Genomic DNA, 20,486 nt, shown 5'->3' on the forward strand with positions numbered 1-20,486 from the left:
AGTCGCTCAGTTGTGTCCGACTCTTTGCGACCCCATGAATCACAGCACACCAGGCCTCCCTGTCCATCACCAATTCCCGGAGTTCACTCAGACTCACGTCCATCGAGTCAGTGATGCCATCCAGCCATCTCAGCCTCTGTCGTCCCCTTCTCCTCCTGTCCACAATCCCTCCCAGCATCAGGGTCTTTTCCAATGAGTCAACTCTTCCCATGAGGTGGCCAAAGTACTGGAGTTTCAGCTTTAGCATCATTCCTTCCAAAGAATACCCAGGACTGATCTCCTTTAGAATGGACTGGTTGCAGTCCAAGGGACTCTCAGGAGTCTTCTCCAACACCACAGTTCAAAAGCATCAATTTTTTGGCGCTCAGCCTTCTTCACCGTCTAACTCTCACATCCATACATGACCACTGGAAAAACCATAGCCTTGACTAGACGGACCTTTGTTGGCAAAGTAATGTCTCTGCTTTTGAATATGCTATCTAGGTTGGTCATAACTTTCCTTCCAAGGAGTAAGCGTCTTTTAATTTCATGGCTTCAATCACCATCTGCAGTGATTTTGGAGCTCCAAAAAATAAAGTCTGACACTGTTTCCACTGTTTCCCCATCTGTTTGCCATGAAATGATGGGACCAGATGCCATGATCTTCGTTTTCTGAATGTTGAGCTTTAAGCCAACTTTTTCACTCTTCACTTTCACTTTCATCAAGAGGCTTTTTAGTTCTTCTTCACTTTCTGCCATAAGGGGACTTTTCATTGTAGGGGACTGGAATGCAAAAGTAGGAAGTCAAGAAACACCTGGAGTAACAGGCAAATTTGGCCTTGGAGTACGGAATGAAGCAGGGCAAAGGCTAATAGAGTTTTGCCAAAAGAATGCACTGGTCATAGCAAACACCCTCTTCCAACAACACAAGAGAAGACTCTACACATGGACATCACCAGATGGTCAACACCGAAATCAGATTGGTTATATTCTTTGCAGCCAAAGATGGAGAAGCTCTATACTATCAGCAAAAACAAGACCGGGAGCTCACTGTGGCTCAGATCATGAACTCCTTATTGCCAAATTCAGACTTAAACTGAAATATCGCTCATTATTAGGGAAATGCAAATCAAAACTTCAATGAGATATCACCTCACTCTGGTCAGAATGGCCATCATCAAAAAATCAACAAACAATAAATGCTGGAGAGGGTGTGGAGAAAAGGGAACCCCCTTGCACTGCTGGTGGGAATGCAAATTGATACCGCCACTATGGAGAACAGTATGGAGATTCCTTATAAAACTAGGAATAAAGCCACCATATGACCCAGCAATTCCACTACTAGGCATGTACCCTGAGGAAATCAAAATTGAAAAAGACACATGTAACCCATGTTCATTGCAGCTCTATTTATAATAGCTAGGACATAGAAGCGATCCAATGTCCACTGACAGATGAATGGATAAAGAAGCTGTGATGTATATATACACAATGGAATATTACTCAGCCATAAAAAGGAACACATCTGAGTCAGTCCCAATGAGGTAGATGAACCTAGAGCCCATTATACAGAGTGAATTAAGTCAGAAACAGAAAACAATTATCATACACTAACATACATATCTACTTCTGCTTTACTGATTATGCTAAAGCCTTTGACTCTGTGGATCACAACAAACTGTGGAAAATTCTTTAAGAGATGGGAATACTAGACCACCTGACCTGCCTCTTGAGAAATCTGTATGCAGGTCAAGAAGCAACAGTTAGAACTGGACACAGAACAGACTGGTTCCAAATTGGGAAAGGAGTACATCAAGGCTGTATATTGTCACCCTATTTATTTAACTTATGTGCAGAGTACATACATCATGGGAAATACTGGGCTGGATGATGCACAAGCTAGAATCAAGACTGCCAGGAGAAATATCAATAACCTCAGATATGCAGATGATACCACCCTTATGGCAGAAAGTGAAGAAGAACTCAAGAACCTCTAGATGAAATTGAAAGTGGAGAGTGAAAAAACTGGCTTAAAACTCAACATTCAGGAAATTAAGATCATGGCATCTGGTTCCACCATTTCATGGGAAATAGATGGGGCAACAATGGAAACAGTGACAGACTTTATTTTGGGGGGCTCCAAAATCACTGCAGATGGTGACTGCAGCCATAATATTAAAAGATGCTTGCTCCCTGGAAGAAAAGTTATGACCAACCTAGACACCTTATTAAAAAGCAGAGACATCGCTTTGCCAACAAAGGTCCATCTAGTCAAAGCTGTGGTTTTTCCAGTAGTCACGCACAGATGTGAGAGTTGGACTATAAAGAAGGCTGAGCACCAAAGAATTGATTCTTTTGAACTGTGGTGTTGGAGAAGACTCTTGAGAGTCCTTTGGACTGCAAGGAGATCCAACCAGTCCATCCTAAAGGAGATCAGTTCTGAATATTCATTGGAAGGACTGATGCTGAAGCTGAAACTCTAATACTTTGGCCACCTGATGTGAAGAACTGACTCATTTGAAAAGATCCTGATGCTGGGAAAGATTGAAGGCGGGAGGAGAAGGGGACGACAGAGGATGAGATGGTTGGATGGCATCACCGACTCAATGGACCTGAGTTTGAGTAAACTCTGGGAGTTGGTGATGGACAGGGAGGCCTGGCATGCTGTAGTCCATGGTGTCACAAAGAGTCGGACATGACTGAGTGACTGAACTGAACACATATATATGGAATATAGAAAGATGGTACTGAAAAACCTATTTGCAAAGCAGCAATGGAGACACAGACATTATGAACAGACTTATGGACAAGGCTAGGTTGGCGGTGGGGGGGGGATGCGGAGAAGGAGTGGGTGGGAGGTATGGAGAGAGTAACATGGAAACATACATTACTATATGTCAAATAGATAACCAATGGGAATTTGCTGTATGACTCAGGAACTCAAACCAGAGCTCGGTAACAACCTAGAGAGGTTGGATGGGGAGGGAGGTGGGAGGGATGTTCAAGTGGGAGGGCACATGGGTAAGCCTATGGCTGTTTCATGTTAATGTTTGGTAGAAACCAATGCAATACTGTAAAGCAATTATCCTTCAATTAAAATAAATATATTAAAAATTTTTTTTCTATTTCAAACTTTATTACTTTGCCTTCCTAATTTCTTAAATTCTCACAGACTTAAATGCTGTTGTACCATAAACATCTCGATGTGAAGTTGAAGTGTCAGTTGCTCAATCATGTCCTACTCTGCCACTCCATGGACTGTAGCCCGCCAGGCTCCTCTGTCCATGGAATTCTCCAGGCAAGAATACTGGAGTGGTTTGTCACTCCCTTCTCCAGGGGAACTTCATGACCCAGGGACTGAACACAGGTCTCCTGCATTGCAGGCAGATTCTTTACCAACTGAGCCACTAAGGAAGCCCCTAAACATCTCAATGGCAATACCAAAACTGGAATTTATTCTGCAGCTTGCTTAAAATCCAGTTTCACAGATTTGTTAAGCTAGTGATGGTTTCCTAAAATGCCTTTGTATACTGTGAAAGTGTCTTACCTGAAGGTCTGTGCTTTAACTGCTTATATAGATCAATTGCGCGCTGTTCCCTATGGAAAAGAAAATATGTTTCTAAATGTGAAGACAGTTTAATGACTTTAATAATTTCCAACTTGAACAATATTATTTGAATAGAGTAATGACCCCATTTTCAAGTAATTATATACTGCCAACGAATATTTTACAGGGTGTTTCACTGGGTAATAAGCAAGATCTTAAGATGCAAAGTTTAATATACTAAGTATCTGCTCTGATCTACCATCACTTATATAGTATCTCTGCACCAGAAACACTTAAATGGGAAAAAATTATGTTCCGTGATTAAAGAAAAAAAAATGTGAAGTTTTTAATCCAAACACTTAGAAAGTTAACCTTATTTAGCGAATTTAATAAATGATACCTTCCTTAAACCAGAAGTGTGGTAAGTAGGGAAAGAGTTTGCAACTTAAAATACTTGAAAAATTATTAACACTCACATGAAAAGATGCTTCGATTTAAAAAGCAAAGGTCATGGAAAAGAATTTGAAAAAGAATAGGTGCATATATATACGGCTGAGTCCCTTCGCTATATACTTGAAACTATCACAACACTGGTAATCAACTATAATATAACCCCAATATAAAATAAAAAGTTTTTTAAAAAATAAATAAATAGTAAATGTCAACCCGAAGAGTTATTGTCAAAATTTCCTGTGATTAGGAAAAAACTTCCTTTTTAAATATGATGCTAATGTATTTGTGGAAAGAAAAACTATAGAAAAGAACCACATATAATCTTCCAGAAATACAATCAAAGAATAATCTGCTACCAAAAATTACAGACACCAACACTAAGAACATGACTTCACCCTTACAGAGATTCCATCAAGTCTCCCTGACGTCGTCCATAGGGGCTCTTCTGTAGCTCCATGATTTCAGTGTGCAGGGACATGATTTGATCCTCCAGGTATCCAATGACACCCACCTAAAATATGATGAAACACAAAAGAAGTGACAGGCTCACCACCACACAACACGAGGAACTCAGAGAATGACTTCTTACAGTAACAGAACAAAGCGATTGAATGTAAAACACTGATTTTGTTCAAGCCTTTTTGTCTCTCAGATCATGACATGTAACTTTCACATGAGAACCAACTTATTTCAGGCTTCTCTCCTGACAACAGTACACTACTAGCATTTTCTTTCTCCTCCTGAGAAGGAAAAAGACAGAAGTGTCACTAATAAGTAAAAGTGACCATCAATACCACTGCATCTCGGTTCTACAATTTTCAGTGTCTCTTGTTCCCAACTTGAATAAAGATGCAGAAAGATAAAGACACTGGATTTCCCAACCCAGGATACCAACTGCCACACTCATTCCTCAGGAAGTGCTGGCATCAAGGACAGCAACATTTTAATGGGACCACAGACAGATGTACCAGGTAAAGAAGGAATCTGCCACATACAGTGTGACCATAAAAAATTTACCGTCCAAACCAGCATAATTTTGAGAGTATTGATAATAAGAGCTTCCCTGATAGCTCAGTTGGTAAAGAATCTGCCTGTAATGCAGGAGACCCTGGTTCAATTCCTGGGTGGGAAAATCTCCTGGAGAAGGGATAGGTTACCCACTCCAGTATTCTTGGGCTTCCTTTGTGGCTCACCTGGTAAAGAATCCTCCTGCAATGTGGGAGACCTGGGTTCGATCCCTGGGTTGGGAAGATCCCCTGGAGAGGGGAAAAGCTACCCACTCCAGTATTCTGGCCTGGAGAATTCCATGTCCAGGGGTCACAAAGAGTCGGACACGACTGAGCGTTTTTCACTTAACTAACTTAACTAATTGATAATTAAGGCAAGAGAGGTAAACTGAAACTGTCCCGAGTACATCAGGATATCCAGCCGTCCTATCAAAACCAGTCTTAAAAATAACAGTGGTAAGTACCATTTCACTCCCACTTAAATCTGTATAACCCCACTAAAAAAGGTACAGTCCCCATAATATAACATGGAAACTGAGACTCAGTGAGGCTTCATTTTAGTCTCATTTACCCAAAGCTCTTGTTTTTATCCACTGTGGTACTTCCCTCTATATACACATAGTAGGTATCTGTCTGATATTCAGGATGATATGAGAAATACTCTACAAACCAAAACCAAAGAATTTCTAAGGGAGACCTCAGGAGTTAATAAGCACACAGAATAAGCTCAGTGATTTTACCTCAGCATAGTGGATAGCCTTTTCTTCCATTTCTTTCCATGCTTTTAACATTTTTTCTGAGGCTAAAAAAAAAGTCTTAATTGGTCATCTCAGAAATAGCCATAGGTTCAATTATTGACCTCCCCATCTCCTTGCCATATCAACATCAAAAACAGAGTTATGAGTTGAATTGTTCCCCCAAAAGATGGTGAAGCCCTAACCTTGTACTTCAGAATTTGACCTTATTTAGAAATAGCGTCAGGTGCAAATAGCTAAATTAAGGTTGAGTCTTAACCTAGTATGACTAGTGTCCTTTTAAGAAAAGAAGAAACACAGCAACAGACATATGAACGGGAAAGCTGCATTTCACAACAGAGGCAGAGACTAAAGTGCCACAGCTGCAAGCCAAGGAATGCCAAAGACTGCCGGCAAGTACCAGAAGAATCTAAGGAAGGATTCTTCTCCATAGGTTCCAGAGAGAGCATGGCCCTGACAACACATCGATTTTGGACTTTAAGCCTCTGAAGCTGTGAGGTAATAAATTTCTATTGTTTTAAGCCACCCAGTTCATAGCAATTTGTTATGGCAACCCTGGGAAACTAATACAGATGACTTTCTCTTAAAAAAAAAAAAAATTTTTTTTTAAGTAATACATGAACGTGATAATTAAAAAAAATCAAACACTATATAGGGATAGAAGAAGTCTCCTACCCTCCACTCTCCACCTTTTGCGATCCCAATGTTAATCATTTCTTACAGACACATATCCTTTCTCCCATAAATAGAATCATCTAGATATACTTTTCCTTCCTTGCTTTTTTCTCCAATTTAAAACACTGCTGCCTTAAAGATCAAGTGATCTTTTAATATCAGCACACATAGGTCTACCTCACTCTTTTTAAACAGTAGTCTAAGATATACAATTTAACAAGATAAGTCAAAGATAATCTGATGAAATAACTATGTTTTGCCATTCATCAGAATGCCTATAATACACAAACAGAAATAAAACATCAATCATGGAACCAGCTTTGGTTAGAAAACTTATTTACCCAGCTGGATACTGTTGATCATTTAATTCTGAAACACACACACCTTGCTCAAGATAAGTATACAAACAGAAATGCTGAAGGCAACTCTTTTGGTTTATTATTTGAATTTTAGCTCTGCTTTCTACATTTCCTTAGTACATCTGAAGGGAGATAAGCTTAGAATTAAATACCAAAAAATTGGAGGCTATGTACAATAAAAAACAGCGGGACTCCGCAGTAGGTTGTTTAGAAATTAAAAAAAAAAAAACCTCGAATTGCGTGTATTATTCTTTATAGAAGGATAAGTAATTTAAGACATCCCAGGCTAATAAGTCACCCTAATATAGACTTTGTATCTACTTTTTAAATGAGGTTTGACAATCAAATTCTTAAATCATTTTGCATTTTTCTAAAGGTGAACAATTTTAGTCCAACTGTGGGGGTAAGGGGTGGGTAGAGTAAAGCTGTTCAACTAAAGATTATAAAAATATATATATATATTCAAACCAAATACAGTTTACAATGATATGAGATGTCCTATCTTTTGTTCTAATATGAATGCAAGTGAAACAACTGGCTAACAGGTAAGAAGGTAACACAGCAGATGGCTTCAAGAGACAAGACACTTGTTGCAAATACATTATCCAACACTTACATATCCCATAAGTCATCTGCTCACTATATCTTTCCAAGTCAAGCTGAATGCTTTTGTGAAAAAACTCCAATTTAGCTTTCAGTTGCTGAGATGCTGAGATCAAAGTGTTTTTCATTTTTGTCAAGTTAGTATTATATCTTAGAAGACTTAACCTAAACCACAGCAAGAAAAAAACAAGATATAAGCATTTTAGAGACACTGGACAAAAGTTTAAAAACTCAAACTGCCATAAGCCCAAAGCCTATGTTTCTATTATCAATCTATGTGAAAGAGCTGATCTCTAAAATCTGATCTCTAAAGAATTTCTGCTTGTGATACTCTATGATAAAACAATCTTCTTATACTAGGGCCATTCAGGAACTACTGTCAGTCTACTGCAACTGGATGGTTTCAGACTGTTAGTAAGAATTCTACACGCCTGATCAGAATATTACATCACAAATTGGCCCAGTAATATATTTTTGCATGGGATACTGACTAGTGAAAAGTAGCAAAATTTAATTCTTGAGCATGAATGCACATGACACTGTGCCTATAAACAAGAGAATTCACTTACATGGCTGCTCTCTGCCCCTGAAAGAGCCTGCTGTAGTCTTCTTTCAGCCCAGACACATAGTGTACTGCTTCAGCCCACACTTTACGCAGCTGGATAATTGGAAGCTGTATTTTGCTGTCCTGTACTATGTGTAAGAAGATGGGGGAAAGGAGAGGGGAATTACTTTTTAAGATTCTAGTGTTCATTTATTATTCTTTGTGATTTTCTGTCCATACAAATATCATTCCTATAGATGCTAGAAAGAACCACTTGTTATAGTTCCATTCAGTCAGTGTAACTTTATTGAACACCTGCACACATACTTGAGCCCTGTTCCAGATACAAGGGGAAATAAAAATGAAGACATAATTACTACATAATCACAAAGCTTACAATTATTCCTGTATGTCTTTTTCTTCCTTGTTTCTCTCCAGTCTGGAATCCTTTTTTTTTTTCTCTCCAATAATCCAAATTCTTTATTCCTTTGAAGTTCTAAACTAAGTCCCAAGTACTCCACAATCTGCTATAATCTTTTTTGCTTCTGAATAACAAACTTCATCTCTTGAACTACCAACCCAGCTTCAGAAAAACACACTGGGTAAATATGCCTTTAAAAAAGATATGCCTTTCTCAATGTAAGACTTATGAAATTATCTATTTATGATAATCTCTTGTCTTTTCTTTGGTAAAGGGGATGTTTCTTTCTAAAACCATGGCAGGTAGATATTAAGTTTAATGAAATTTCATTTTAACATTATAAAATTCTCCAAGATTGAAGAGAGATTCATCTTTTACTTTAAGGTGGTGATTATATTCCGTTATTCTTTTCCAATGAAAATCTTCAGAGAAAGGGCGCTACACTAGGTTTCATATTGAGAAAACACATTATCTGAAACAGATGTCAAACAAATAAAGCTGTATATGTGGAAAAATCTTTGCCTCCCCTAATAATGATAAATAGCCTCAACTAACTTCTCTTTTATTTTTATATACCCACACTTAATCCTGAGGCTTCCTCTGACAGACCTAACAAACAAAACAAAATAAAAACTCACACACTTAAAAAAAAATAGTCTGGGGGAAGAGAGTCTAGAACAAAATTATATACTTAAAAAAAAAAATTCTGAAAGTGCCCAGAAATGATACCCCATAGCAGGAAGCATACCAAGTATCCAAATTTTGATTTCTAATGCTGTTCTCTATTAAAGGAACCAGGGCTCCTTGGAGAAATGGCCAATTCTAGGACTATGGTAGAAAATTTAAAAGATGGGCCTGGAATACTACATGGTACCTGAAAATAAGGAAATGTTTAAAAAAACAAAAGCAAAAACAAAAACACCCTCACTGAGGGGTCAAGTAGAAGAGGCATAGGAAGTCAACTGAAAGAGCTTCTAAGGTAAGCTGCAACAATTTGAATAACAAAATAAACTAGTATTGGATTATAATCTATAATATAAAATAAATATCCATGAATTCAAATTTATATCATAAATGATTAAATAAATTAATAAATGGGAGAGAAGAGATAATTCATGTAAGCAGGAGTATTTTCAATAAATTATATAGATATTTTACCCTAAAGGAGGAGGCATATGACTCCTACTCCTTAAGTGTGGATTCTTGCATAGTGCTTTCCTTCCACAGAGTATGGAAAGGAGGAGAGGGTGAGACTAAACTTTAAGAATGCTGACTACTTCAGCCATGTGAGCAAGGTAACACTAACAGCCATTAATTATGTTTACGGTATGTGCCCTTTATATAATGTTTCCAAAATGGTACTTGAATTCTTTGATCTTTCTCTCAAAAACCCATTATCCTAGCCTAGTCATAAGAAAAAAAATCAGGCAAATTGCAACAGAGGGGCATCCTACAACATATTTGATCTCAAGGTCATCAAAAATAAGGAAAATCTGAAAAACTGCAGACAGGACAACTAAATGTAACGTGGTATTCTGGATGGGATTCTGGAACAGAAAAAGGACACCAGATAAAAATTAAAAGAAATCTGAATGAAGTATGAACTTTAGATAATAACAATATATTGGTTCATTAGTTGTAACAAAATACCGTAATAACGTAAGATGTTAACAACAGGGGAAACTATATGTGTAGGGGAATAACATAAGAACTCTGTCCTATCTGCTCAATTTTTCTATAAATCTAGAACTTTTTTTTTTAAACTAATGAAAAGGAAAGATTACATAATTTCAGCCCTTGTGACCAATTTTGTCCTTGATTTTATAATATGCTTGTTTTTAGTTTAGGGTAGATAGAAATTAACCACTTAACTTCTTTAGTAGAAAACATTAATTCTCTGAGGAAAAATGAAATCATTTGAACATTAAGTAGTATTCATAGGATAAAATGAAGTATTTGAACATGCCTAAGTAGTGAAGAAGAAATTAAAAAGTGGCTTAATTAATAGTGAAGATTCAGTTTTTCATGTTGGAGTCATATTCATAGGAAAGTCGTCTTCTGCCAAATGAGGGGTCTGGTGGTGATTTAAAATCTACCTCTTTACCTTCCAAACCATACAAACCCATCTTTTAGCACATATAGAATCCTGAAGTATGACACAGAACAGAAACACCAAAGAACCATTTCTACTAATCATGTTGTGTTAAAATTATATTACTTCAGGTTTAAAGCTTAGTCAGTAAATGAACTATACTTACCAATATAATTTACACAGTCAGATAAACTTCTGGAAGCAAATGGTCCTTCATATACAGTCTTACTTTTATCAAACAAATAAACCATATAGCTATCACAGCCCCTCTGAAAAAAAAAACCAACAATTAAGAAGAAAAGATTCTTGAAAATTCTAGGTTCTCTAAGTACCTAACCACCAAATTTCCTACTTTGAAATGCCAACAGTGAAGTCAAGTTCATTAGCATACATCTCACAGACTTAAGGTCTAAATTTTTATTTGAGAAATATAAGTAACAGCAGTATGGACTAAAGTGAAAACAGTCACCAGACCCAAAAAGTTACAACAACATACAATGGGAATACTTTTTCAGTAATCAAAAGGAATGAAGTAATGATAAATGCTATGGCATGAATGAAATCTCAAAAACATAACAGTAAGTGAAAGAAATGAGACACAAGAGATTATATGATTCCACTTGTATGAAATGTTCAGAAAAGGCAAATCTATATAAGGTAGTAAGTAAATTAGTGATTTTCTGGGGTGGGCAGAATGGATACTAGTAGTTAAAGAACATAAAGACATGGAAATGTTTTAAAACTGATTTACGATGATGGCTGTGCAATTAGGGTGGTTTGCTAAAAAAAAACAACTGAATTGTACATTTGAAATGGTTAAATTGTATGATATATAAAATATGCCTCAACAAAGTTAAAAAAGGAAAATATGAAATGAGTCATGAGCAGAATCATTTATTACCATCCATCCATCCTCTGACAGGACCTATGAGACTGCTGGTCTAATTTCAAGGTTATAGGCTTCAGGACAAAAAGGGGGAAAAAAAGGATGGAAGTGGCACCAAAGAGAATGTCACATACAGTTTAAAATAACCAATGTTTCATTTCTATCTTTTCACCTTGCGAAGCAATAAGCATAATGAGTAGGATAAAACTAAAAGAATTATAAGATGTGAACCACTCCCCCAATGATTCCAAATAGACATCAAAAATGCAGGGCATGCAATCCCTCTATGCAAAGAGATTTCTTATACTCTAGGTATATAAGAATTGTCTTACAACTCCATCCAGAACACACTGAGAGGCTGGTTTCCGAGGATCCAGAGAAATTCCCATCTCTGAAAGAAGCTCTTGAGAACCAGTATTTATTCCAGTTTCCCGCTCAATACGAGACTGTAGTGAATGAAGACTTTCATCAGGTGGTAACAGAAAAGAAATTATCTTTGCAGAAGTCATATTTAGGATATGTACTATCTGTTTAAATAAGAAAAAAGAGAAATAACTTTGATTATTTGTTACATAAATGATTAAGTGCTAGCTACTTAAGAGCATTATCTCTGCATTAAACAAGATTCAATCATTTTCCAAAGTGAAATCTTCTATAATTATGACATTCTGAAAACTAAAGAGTAGAATTTACTTTTCTACTGCAACAGATGTTAGTTCCTAGGAATTAAGTGTGAAAATTCTAGGGATGTATAAAATCAAGAAAGAAAAACTCCAATTTAAATAAGCAACACTTACTTTTGAGAAACGTATCACTGACCTAGAAGGAAATGTTTATGAACTGCCTAACAGATGCCAGCCACAAGCTAATTGCTTTCATATAACGTCTTGTTAATCAGCTCTTCTACTCTCCTCTTTGGCAAAACAGAAACCAGAGCTCTGAGAACTTCTCACTTAAAAGTCCCACTGAAAGTAGCCAGATACAGGCCAAGTAAGTGTGAGACTGAGTCAGGCAGGGCGCTACTGAGGTAACCAAGGATAGTTACAGAGTTAGATGTCAGTCTTCTTAACACAATCTAATTTTAAATCTTTGTCCTTCTACTGCCCTTAGATAAGCCATACAAAATTAATACCTATGTTTTCCCAATGCCTTACACTGACTAGTGGATGCAAATGATTAGAATTATCAATAATACAAATGTTTATCACAGAGGTAAAGAACTAACTTCCTTTTAGTATATAATAACTTCTAAATTTAAAAAAGGTGAGGGAAGAGAAGGGAATCTTTCAGATTGACATGGATTACACTACAAGCATACCAGCTGAGACCTGCCATTCCTTCCCAGCCTAGGTAGATTTCATCCTGTGACAGTGGCCACTAAGATCAACAGCAGAAACACAGTACGAAAATCCTAAAGTGTACATTTACTTTTACAGAGGGCATATTTCAAACTAGCATGGGGTTCTCACAGCATCCCACTACCAAAGCCAAGATAGAAGGGAGCAAAACAAAGGGAGAGGAAATACAACCTAAATGAATTCTTTTGTTCATCTGAATATCTGCTAAGTATCTACTATGGTACAAACTATTAAGTGTGTTGTGCTAGTAGTGGATATGCAAGCTGAGTAACTTAATGATCCTTGCCCTCTATAGGATAACAGTCAAATAAAAGATATTAAGACACAATAAAAGAACTAAAAGACAAGGCAAAATGCAATAGGTACTGTAATGATATAAAGTATTTTGCAGATTCCAAAGAAGATTCTTTGGTGGGAGGAAAGGTGTGCTTTATAAGGAGGTACTATTTGAGCTGAACTTTGAAAAGGAAGAATGACTAGAACAAGAAAAGCCTGAAAGAAGAAAAGTTCTAGGCAAAAACCAACAAAGTAGGCAGAGAACTAGAAAGGGATGAGCATAATCAAAAGTACCTAAAATGAATCTACAAACTTTTCTTAAGGAAAGGAAATAATTCAGTAACTGTTTTACTGATTTCTTCTTTCTTTTTCCCTCCAGAAATACAGGATGAGCTTACTTTTTAAATTTATTTTTACCTGGAAGATAATTGCTTTGCCATGCTGTGTTGGTTTCTGCTGTTTAACAATGTGAATCAGCTGTAAGTACACATATATCCTGTCCCTCTTCAGTTTCCCTCCCTCCCCACCCCTCTAGGTCGTCACAGAGCATCAAGCTGAGCTCCCTGTGTTATACAGCACTTTCCCACTAGCTATGCTGATTTCTTCTTTAAAAATAAAACAGATGTCATTCCCTCCTTTAACAATAAATACCTTAGAAAAATGTCTTATAATAATAGCAACCTATTCTTCAGTTCATGCTTCTGTGCTCATGACATGCCTCTGCTTGCAAATCTTTCCCCCTACCCATTCCCCAGATTAACACTTCCTTATCCTTCGAAACTCAGTCTTATTATTATGCCTAGGAAGCAACCCTGAACTACTATGACTAGTACCCTACACACACCTTATTCTGAAACCTCACGGCAATACTGATCCTTTAAAGAAGATGTTACTGTACCTAAACTACAAATAAATATAAATATATATATATATTTTGCCTAGATTCACAGATATACAGTTCGGTGCTACAAACTGAACTAAAGTCTACAGAACACAAAACACATAAGGAGGACTCCTTACTCATGCTCTGTAAAACAAGCACATGCGCACAGACTCCTTACAAGTAGAAATGATGTTATGATTACCATGAAAAGACTGAAAAATATGAGGAAAAAAACAAAAATTTTTGAAACCAACAAAGAACTAAAAGGTGTCACCAAGTCCTGCTTGTCTAACATGCTGGGGGATGATTTATTCCTTGGCACAGTAGAAGAAAACCAAATCACAACACCAGCTGTCTTTTCAATGTGAGCCAAGAATGACATCAACATGGCCTCAAGTTCCTATTTAATGAAGTGTATCAAGATAAGAGTAAAACCTTACATTACTACTACTTTCTCATTTACATTTTAGAAACACAATCTACCTCAAGCAATCAACAAATATGAAAAGATCACAGATGAGTTATTTCTACATATACAGCATAATAGAACCTCTCGTTCATATCAATGGATATTTACTGAGAATCTGGTATGTGTCCAGCTTTGTACAGAATGCCAGCATAGGAACACTGTGGTGGTAGGATATATGACTGTTAATGAAAGTAAGAAAAACAATCTCAGCATTAAAGAAGACAATCTATATGGAGAGGCATGAATGGAAGATGAGAAAAAACTAGAGAATATAATAAAAATGGTTAAATGATGCACTGTGAGGTAGACACAGTTTGGAGAAAAGGAGAGTTGAATATGTGCCAGTACAGGTGAGGGGATATATAGCGATAGATATCAGTCTGGCAGAAGAACAACATCTGTCAACACAAAAATGGATAATGGGCTTGATGGCATAAGGTGCAATGACAAGCTGGTCCTAAGTGAAGTAAAGGGTTAAGAGAAATGAAACGAGCACTTGGATGAGGTAGACCTAAATGAAGAAAACCCCCACAAACCCAAGCAGGTCAGTTTAGACTTGATTTGGTAGGCAAGAAAAAACCGTTAGCTTCTTGGACTGGAGAATCAAAAAGCCTTTTCAAAAAATAAAATAGGCAGTTCATGCTGTACGGACTGTAGGATGGAAAGTAAGTATAGAGGCAAAAAGCCAGGTAGGAACCTTCCTCACCAAACCAAATCCAATATGATTAGACCTAAAGGAACGAGGTGAACTGGTACCAATATGAGAGAGGGGGAAAATCCAAAAGATACTTCAAAGGAGTGATCAATAAGACCACTTAGAAGTAAAACTGAGAAAGCTTACTAAAGAAATAGAAATGCACTATTAAAATATATTTATGTCCATTCTCCAATAGTTTGTTAACTTCAATGCAAGTCTTATGAAGTAGACCCCATTCAAACTAACCTTCAAATTCAGAATGTGATCCATTAATACAAAACATCTTGGCTGCTTCAAAGTAAGATCAACAGGTCCTCCTCTCTGCTGAGGATCCCAGTTTAGCATCAGCTGCAGCCAGTTTTCCATGGGTTCTACTATTAAACTAGAAAACATACAAAAATAGGATAAAAATCATTATACTCCAATTTTCTTTTAGTTTTGTAAAAAAAAAAAGTGGTTGTATAGGTTGTCCATATCCTTTTTCGCTATTTGTATGATATTATATCTTACTTCCAAATAATTCATGAAATGACAGGTGACAAGCTTTTTTCCATTAAAAAAAATCCCAAACCCACATGTGCAAGTTAGTTACGGGCAACTCCAACGGGTGAATTCAGTCCCATTTCCTAAGGAACCCATTCATCACAGTATTCTAAGAGTGTTCTTAGCACCTAAGCCAATCAGTTGAATGGCAGTTCTTATTTCCACTATCAACACAAATTGTGTTGGTAATCCGTATGGCTGTCCATACGGATGCCACTAATCACAGGTGGCTATTTGCATTTATACTTAATTAAATTTAAATAAATTTGAAATTCAGTTCTTCAGTCTTACCACCCACCTTTCAATTGCTCAGACAGACTCATGTGGCCAGCATACATATAAAACATTTCCATCATTACAAAAAGTTCCAGTGGATAATGCTACTTGAAGCAGACAACAACTTTACTGACATCCCTGAAGAAAATGAGACAAACTTCCTCAACTAAAATATACATACCTACAAAGGCTATTTGGTTGAGGTAAATGGCTACTAAACCGAACTTCTCCTGTCATTTCTTCACATGCAAATATACACTTTGGATCCTTCTTCTTAATCTTCTCATGCCTATAAAAACAAAAGCTACTTCAGTTGACAACCTGAGACATTTTTGCCTTTTAATTTTATTCAGTTGTGTTAAAAAGTAATTATACCATTTAAAGAAAGGCAGCCAGAGGAGTACTGAAAATTTCACTCCCATTAAGCATACCAAAGTTCTGTCTCATTTCTTACCAGGTAAATGGCTGCAGATGATGCAAAAAAGGCCTATATCCAGCAATACACTCAAACACCATGGTCCCAAAGCTCCAATAATCAACAGTGGCTGTATAAGGCTTATTCTCAAAGAGCTCTGGGGCCTTAAAAAGAAAAAAAAAATGCTTTAAACATCAAAACTATAAGAGAAAAGCTACTTGAGTTTTGAACTATTACATTCACAACCTTAAGAAATAAGAATAATCCTGTACACTTAAATTCAAAGAAACAATATGTGTCTTACCAGATACTGCAAAGTTCCCACAAAAGATGTACAAAGACTTCCTTGATCAACATCTTTGGCATATCCCAAATCAATTATTTTATGCATAATCTGCAAAACAGTAAGTATTAAATGGCTAAAAAACTTGAAAAGGAAAGGGAACAAGGTCCTTATAATGCTCTGGAGAGGGAGGTGGTGAAGAACATGGCTCTGGAATAAGACAAACATGTTTCAAGCCTAAGCTCCACCACGTAGATAAATAGTTATGTGACCCTGATCAAGTTATTCCTCTCAGTTTCCTATATAATGATATTCCTAACAATCCCTACTTCACAGAATTGCTATTAGGATTCAATGATAATGAAAATAATTTAACAGTGTCTGACATATAGTAAAAAACAAAATCAGTTCAGTTTAGTTGCTCAGTCGTGTCCAACACTTTGCGACCCCATGGACTATAGCACACCAGCCTTCCCTGTCCATCACCAACTCCTGTGCTTACTCAAACTAATGTCTGATAGACAGGTCAGGATGCCATCCAATCATCTCATCCTTTGTCATCCCCTTCTCCTCCTGCCTTCAATCTTTCCCAGCATCAGGGTCTTTTCCAATTAGTTAGTCCTTCGCATCAGGTGGCCAAAGGATTGGAGGTACAGCATCAGTCCTTCCAATGAATATTCAGGACTGATTTCCTTTAGGATTGACTGGTTTGATATTCTTGCAGTCCAAAGGACTCTCAAGAGACTTCTCCAACACCACCATTCAAAAGGCATCAATTCTTCGATGCTCAGTTTTCTTTATAGTCCAACTCTCACATCCATACATGACTACTGGAAAAACCATATCTTTGACTAGACAGACTTTTATTGTCAAAGTAATATCTCTGCTTTTTAATATGCTGATATAGACTGGTATTAATTTTTTATTTTGGTATATTCAGAATAAGCTTGATCCGTTAAACTGGAAGGCACAGGCAGGGTGACTTCCAAACTTATAAGAAGCATCATACCATCTTAAGAGTGGATCAACATGAGCTAAACACCTATCTAACTTCAAGAACATCCTGAAGTCTCAGGATACATACACAAACAAAAAGTGAATAGTCGGTGCAAAGCATACACAAAAGGTTCCTAAGAGAAGAAGCACCAAGGTTTCATCACTTCCAACTGATCATTATCTTCACAACCTAAGGCCATACAATCCAATTCAAGGTTCACATTCTTGGCTTTATGTCTTTATTGGAATGGAATTTGGGCACTAAAAGCAAGAAAACTGCTCAAATTACTTTGATAAAAATAAATATTCCAAGAATTAATTCACAATTTCTAGTTCTTCTCAAGATGACTCTTTCAGGAATCTGAGAAATCAAGGTTTTGAATTTTAATTAAGAATAAACTTAGGGCTTTGGGGAGGAGATTGACTTTGTTTTGTTTTTCTTAAATATGAAAACATACTTTAAACATATTTTTTTTCTTAAAGAAGACCAAGGGTATGTTTTTTGGATGTACTTCATAACATACAAATTAACAAATTACTTACTGCCTACTAGCTCTGCTAGATACTGTGCTGGAAAAATGAAATGAACAAGACAGATGTAGCTCCTTCTCTAATGGAGCTATTATGTTAGCAGAGGAGACGGACAAACAAAAAACCACAGTTCAGTATAGTGAGGCCTGAGATAAAGAAGTACAGAATGCTATGGTGGGCACCAAACCGCAAAGACTAACTACATCATGGAGACTCTATTCAATTAGCACAGAACATTTCTTCAGGGTTTACCTACCTTTCCACCAACATCCTGAAGAACTATGTTTTCAGGTTTTAGATCACGATGTATAATTTTGTTTTCATGCAAATATCGGATCCCAGATCCTAAATAAAGTTTAAAATGTATTTTGAGGTAATAAAAAAACACTGAAATAAAAAAAATTCAACTCATTTTGTACAGATCTGGTCTGATGCTCAATTTTATATGGACCATCATAACTACATGATTAATGATTTTATAGACACTTAAATTTTCTCCACAAAAATACAGTAACATTAATCAGACAGCAGAATTACAATATGTTCCCATTTAACTTATGAAAATTAATATTAAGAAGAAATGGAACAAGCAATTGAAAAAAATCCCAGTATTATCATTGGACTTCTGACCTAACTCAACCTCTTCAACTAGACTTTGGCCTCCATAACCTAAGAAAAGAAACAAAATCAAAATATATAGAGAAACATAATCTGGCCTTCTGAGCTCTCTCCAAGGGCCTATGTCCTGGTTATTTTAGAAATTTTTCAAGAAGAGATTTCACCTTAAGAATACCTATGCCTATGAGAAGCAATGTCCCTGGTAAATAAATTTACTATGTTAATCAGGGAGGAAGGAATACATAAGATAATTTCACAACCTTTTTTTTTTTTAGCAACTAGAATATCTATTAGTCAAATGGACACAGACAACACAAAAAATAAAAAACAAAATATCCTAGTTTTAAATTAGCATCAACAGTAATACTTGAATTTTTCTGATAATTTCTTAAAGATCAAAAATTTCTTATACTTAAAAACCTATGCTTTGTATAGTTTATCAACAATTCTAATTTCCAAGCAGTATACAGACTCATACAGACCAAATGGGCATTAAAATTATGATGGAATTTGCATACTGATTACATACCTATATCACTCAGTAAAGAAAGTATCTGGCTTTCTTTAAGTCCACAGCAATTTTCTGGTTTGTTGAGTAGCTAAAGGAAAAAAAAAAAATCTAAAAATGTATATTGCCAATATTGCTGGGCAGTAATACTGATACATTAACCATTATACTTTGAGAGAATAAGAAAATTAGTCATGATTAAGAAAACATAAGGGGGAAAAATGACCAAATCCACACAGAGGACATGTAAATTTCATGACAAAATTTATACAAGTAAAAATAATGGGAGAAGGTATTGAAATTTTACAAGGTTGAAAAATCTCACAGATAAATATATAAAAATAGTCATAGGATATTTAAAATAATAGCTATTTTAAATATATAAAAAGAGCTCCAAGGTGCTACAGCAGGAGCCATGGGTTTGATTACGATTACTGGATGGGGATGACCTCCTGGAGAAGGAAATGGCAACTTATTCCAGTATTCTTGCCTGGGAAATCCTATGGATGGCCCACGGGGTCACAAAAGAGTTGGACATGACTTAGCAACTGAACAACAACAACAACTGGTAGATTTAAAATGAGATGGGAAAGATTTGCAACAGAGAAACATCAACACTTTACACATTGACACTGTGATCTAAAACCATCAATACAGTCCCATCCTGCAAACACCACTACCACCAACAAAAATATTCATGTTCTAAAGCAGGGGTCAGCAAACATTACCTGTAAAGGGCCAAGAGAGTAAGTTCTTTAGGCTTGCAAGTCATGCAATCTCTGGCACCACTACTCGACTCTGCTACTATTGTAAGAAAGCAGCCACAAAAACAGACAACAGGCCATAGTTTACTGACTCTTACTCTAGATTATTGTACTGAGTGGGATTCAAATACTGCTAGAGTTCGTGATTTACTATCTCATCAAAACATCCACACTACCTTCCGGAGATCTCCTCCAGAACAATATTCCATTGCTAGCAGAGGCACATCGTTAATCAAAAAATTCAATTCCTCAGGAACGTCACAGGCCTTTACAACATTGGCGTGGTTCAACCTAACAAGGGGAAAGCATTATAATAAAAAATTTGTTTCCAGTGAAAAGGGACTGAGTTTGAAATTGTAGTTAATTGGGGGCAGTGAGGGGACGAAAGACTGACTTTATTTATAATGTTCTAATTTCTCATTTGTATAATTAAAAATTGATACTTGTGTAAAAGTTTTTAATTTGTGTACAAATACATGTTTTTCAATAAATATTGAATCACATTATATATTGTTTCCTAACATATTTTTTTAAACTTAGTAATATAT

General features: G+C 36.4%; 1 protein-coding gene across 7 annotated transcripts in view; it reads right to left on the reverse strand.

The window, feature by feature from the left end:
• Nucleotides 1-20,486, reverse strand: part of CHUK (component of inhibitor of nuclear factor kappa B kinase complex) — a 43,374-nt gene that overhangs the window by 13,344 nt on the left and 9,544 nt on the right. For 6 of the 7 annotated variants that reach the window (XM_006067612.3, XM_006067610.3, XR_006548083.1 and 3 more), the window contains exons 3-16: nucleotides 20,115-20,229; nucleotides 19,196-19,265; nucleotides 18,305-18,393; nucleotides 16,543-16,632; nucleotides 16,278-16,402; nucleotides 16,005-16,112; nucleotides 15,251-15,386; nucleotides 11,654-11,848; nucleotides 10,602-10,704; nucleotides 7,948-8,071; nucleotides 7,392-7,543; nucleotides 5,727-5,788; nucleotides 4,381-4,490; nucleotides 3,527-3,576 (exon numbers count right to left, since the gene is read on the reverse strand). In XM_006067612.3, coding sequence (XP_006067674.1) covers nucleotides 3,527-3,576; nucleotides 4,381-4,490; nucleotides 5,727-5,788; nucleotides 7,392-7,543; nucleotides 7,948-8,071; nucleotides 10,602-10,704; nucleotides 11,654-11,848; nucleotides 15,251-15,386; nucleotides 16,005-16,112; nucleotides 16,278-16,402; nucleotides 16,543-16,632; nucleotides 18,305-18,393; nucleotides 19,196-19,265; nucleotides 20,115-20,229 — 1,529 coding nt within the window. The remainder of the gene's footprint in view (nucleotides 1-3,526; nucleotides 3,577-4,380; nucleotides 4,491-5,726; nucleotides 5,789-7,391; nucleotides 7,544-7,947; nucleotides 8,072-10,601; nucleotides 10,705-11,653; nucleotides 11,849-15,250; nucleotides 15,387-16,004; nucleotides 16,113-16,277; nucleotides 16,403-16,542; nucleotides 16,633-18,304; nucleotides 18,394-19,195; nucleotides 19,266-20,114; nucleotides 20,230-20,486) is intronic. The other variant, XM_044935319.1, reaches the window with a different exon arrangement.

The sequence above is a fragment of the Bubalus bubalis genome, chromosome 23 (assembly GCF_019923935.1).
Source record: "Bubalus bubalis isolate 160015118507 breed Murrah chromosome 23, NDDB_SH_1, whole genome shotgun sequence".
Classification (NCBI taxonomy): Eukaryota; Metazoa; Chordata; class Mammalia; order Artiodactyla; family Bovidae; genus Bubalus; species Bubalus bubalis.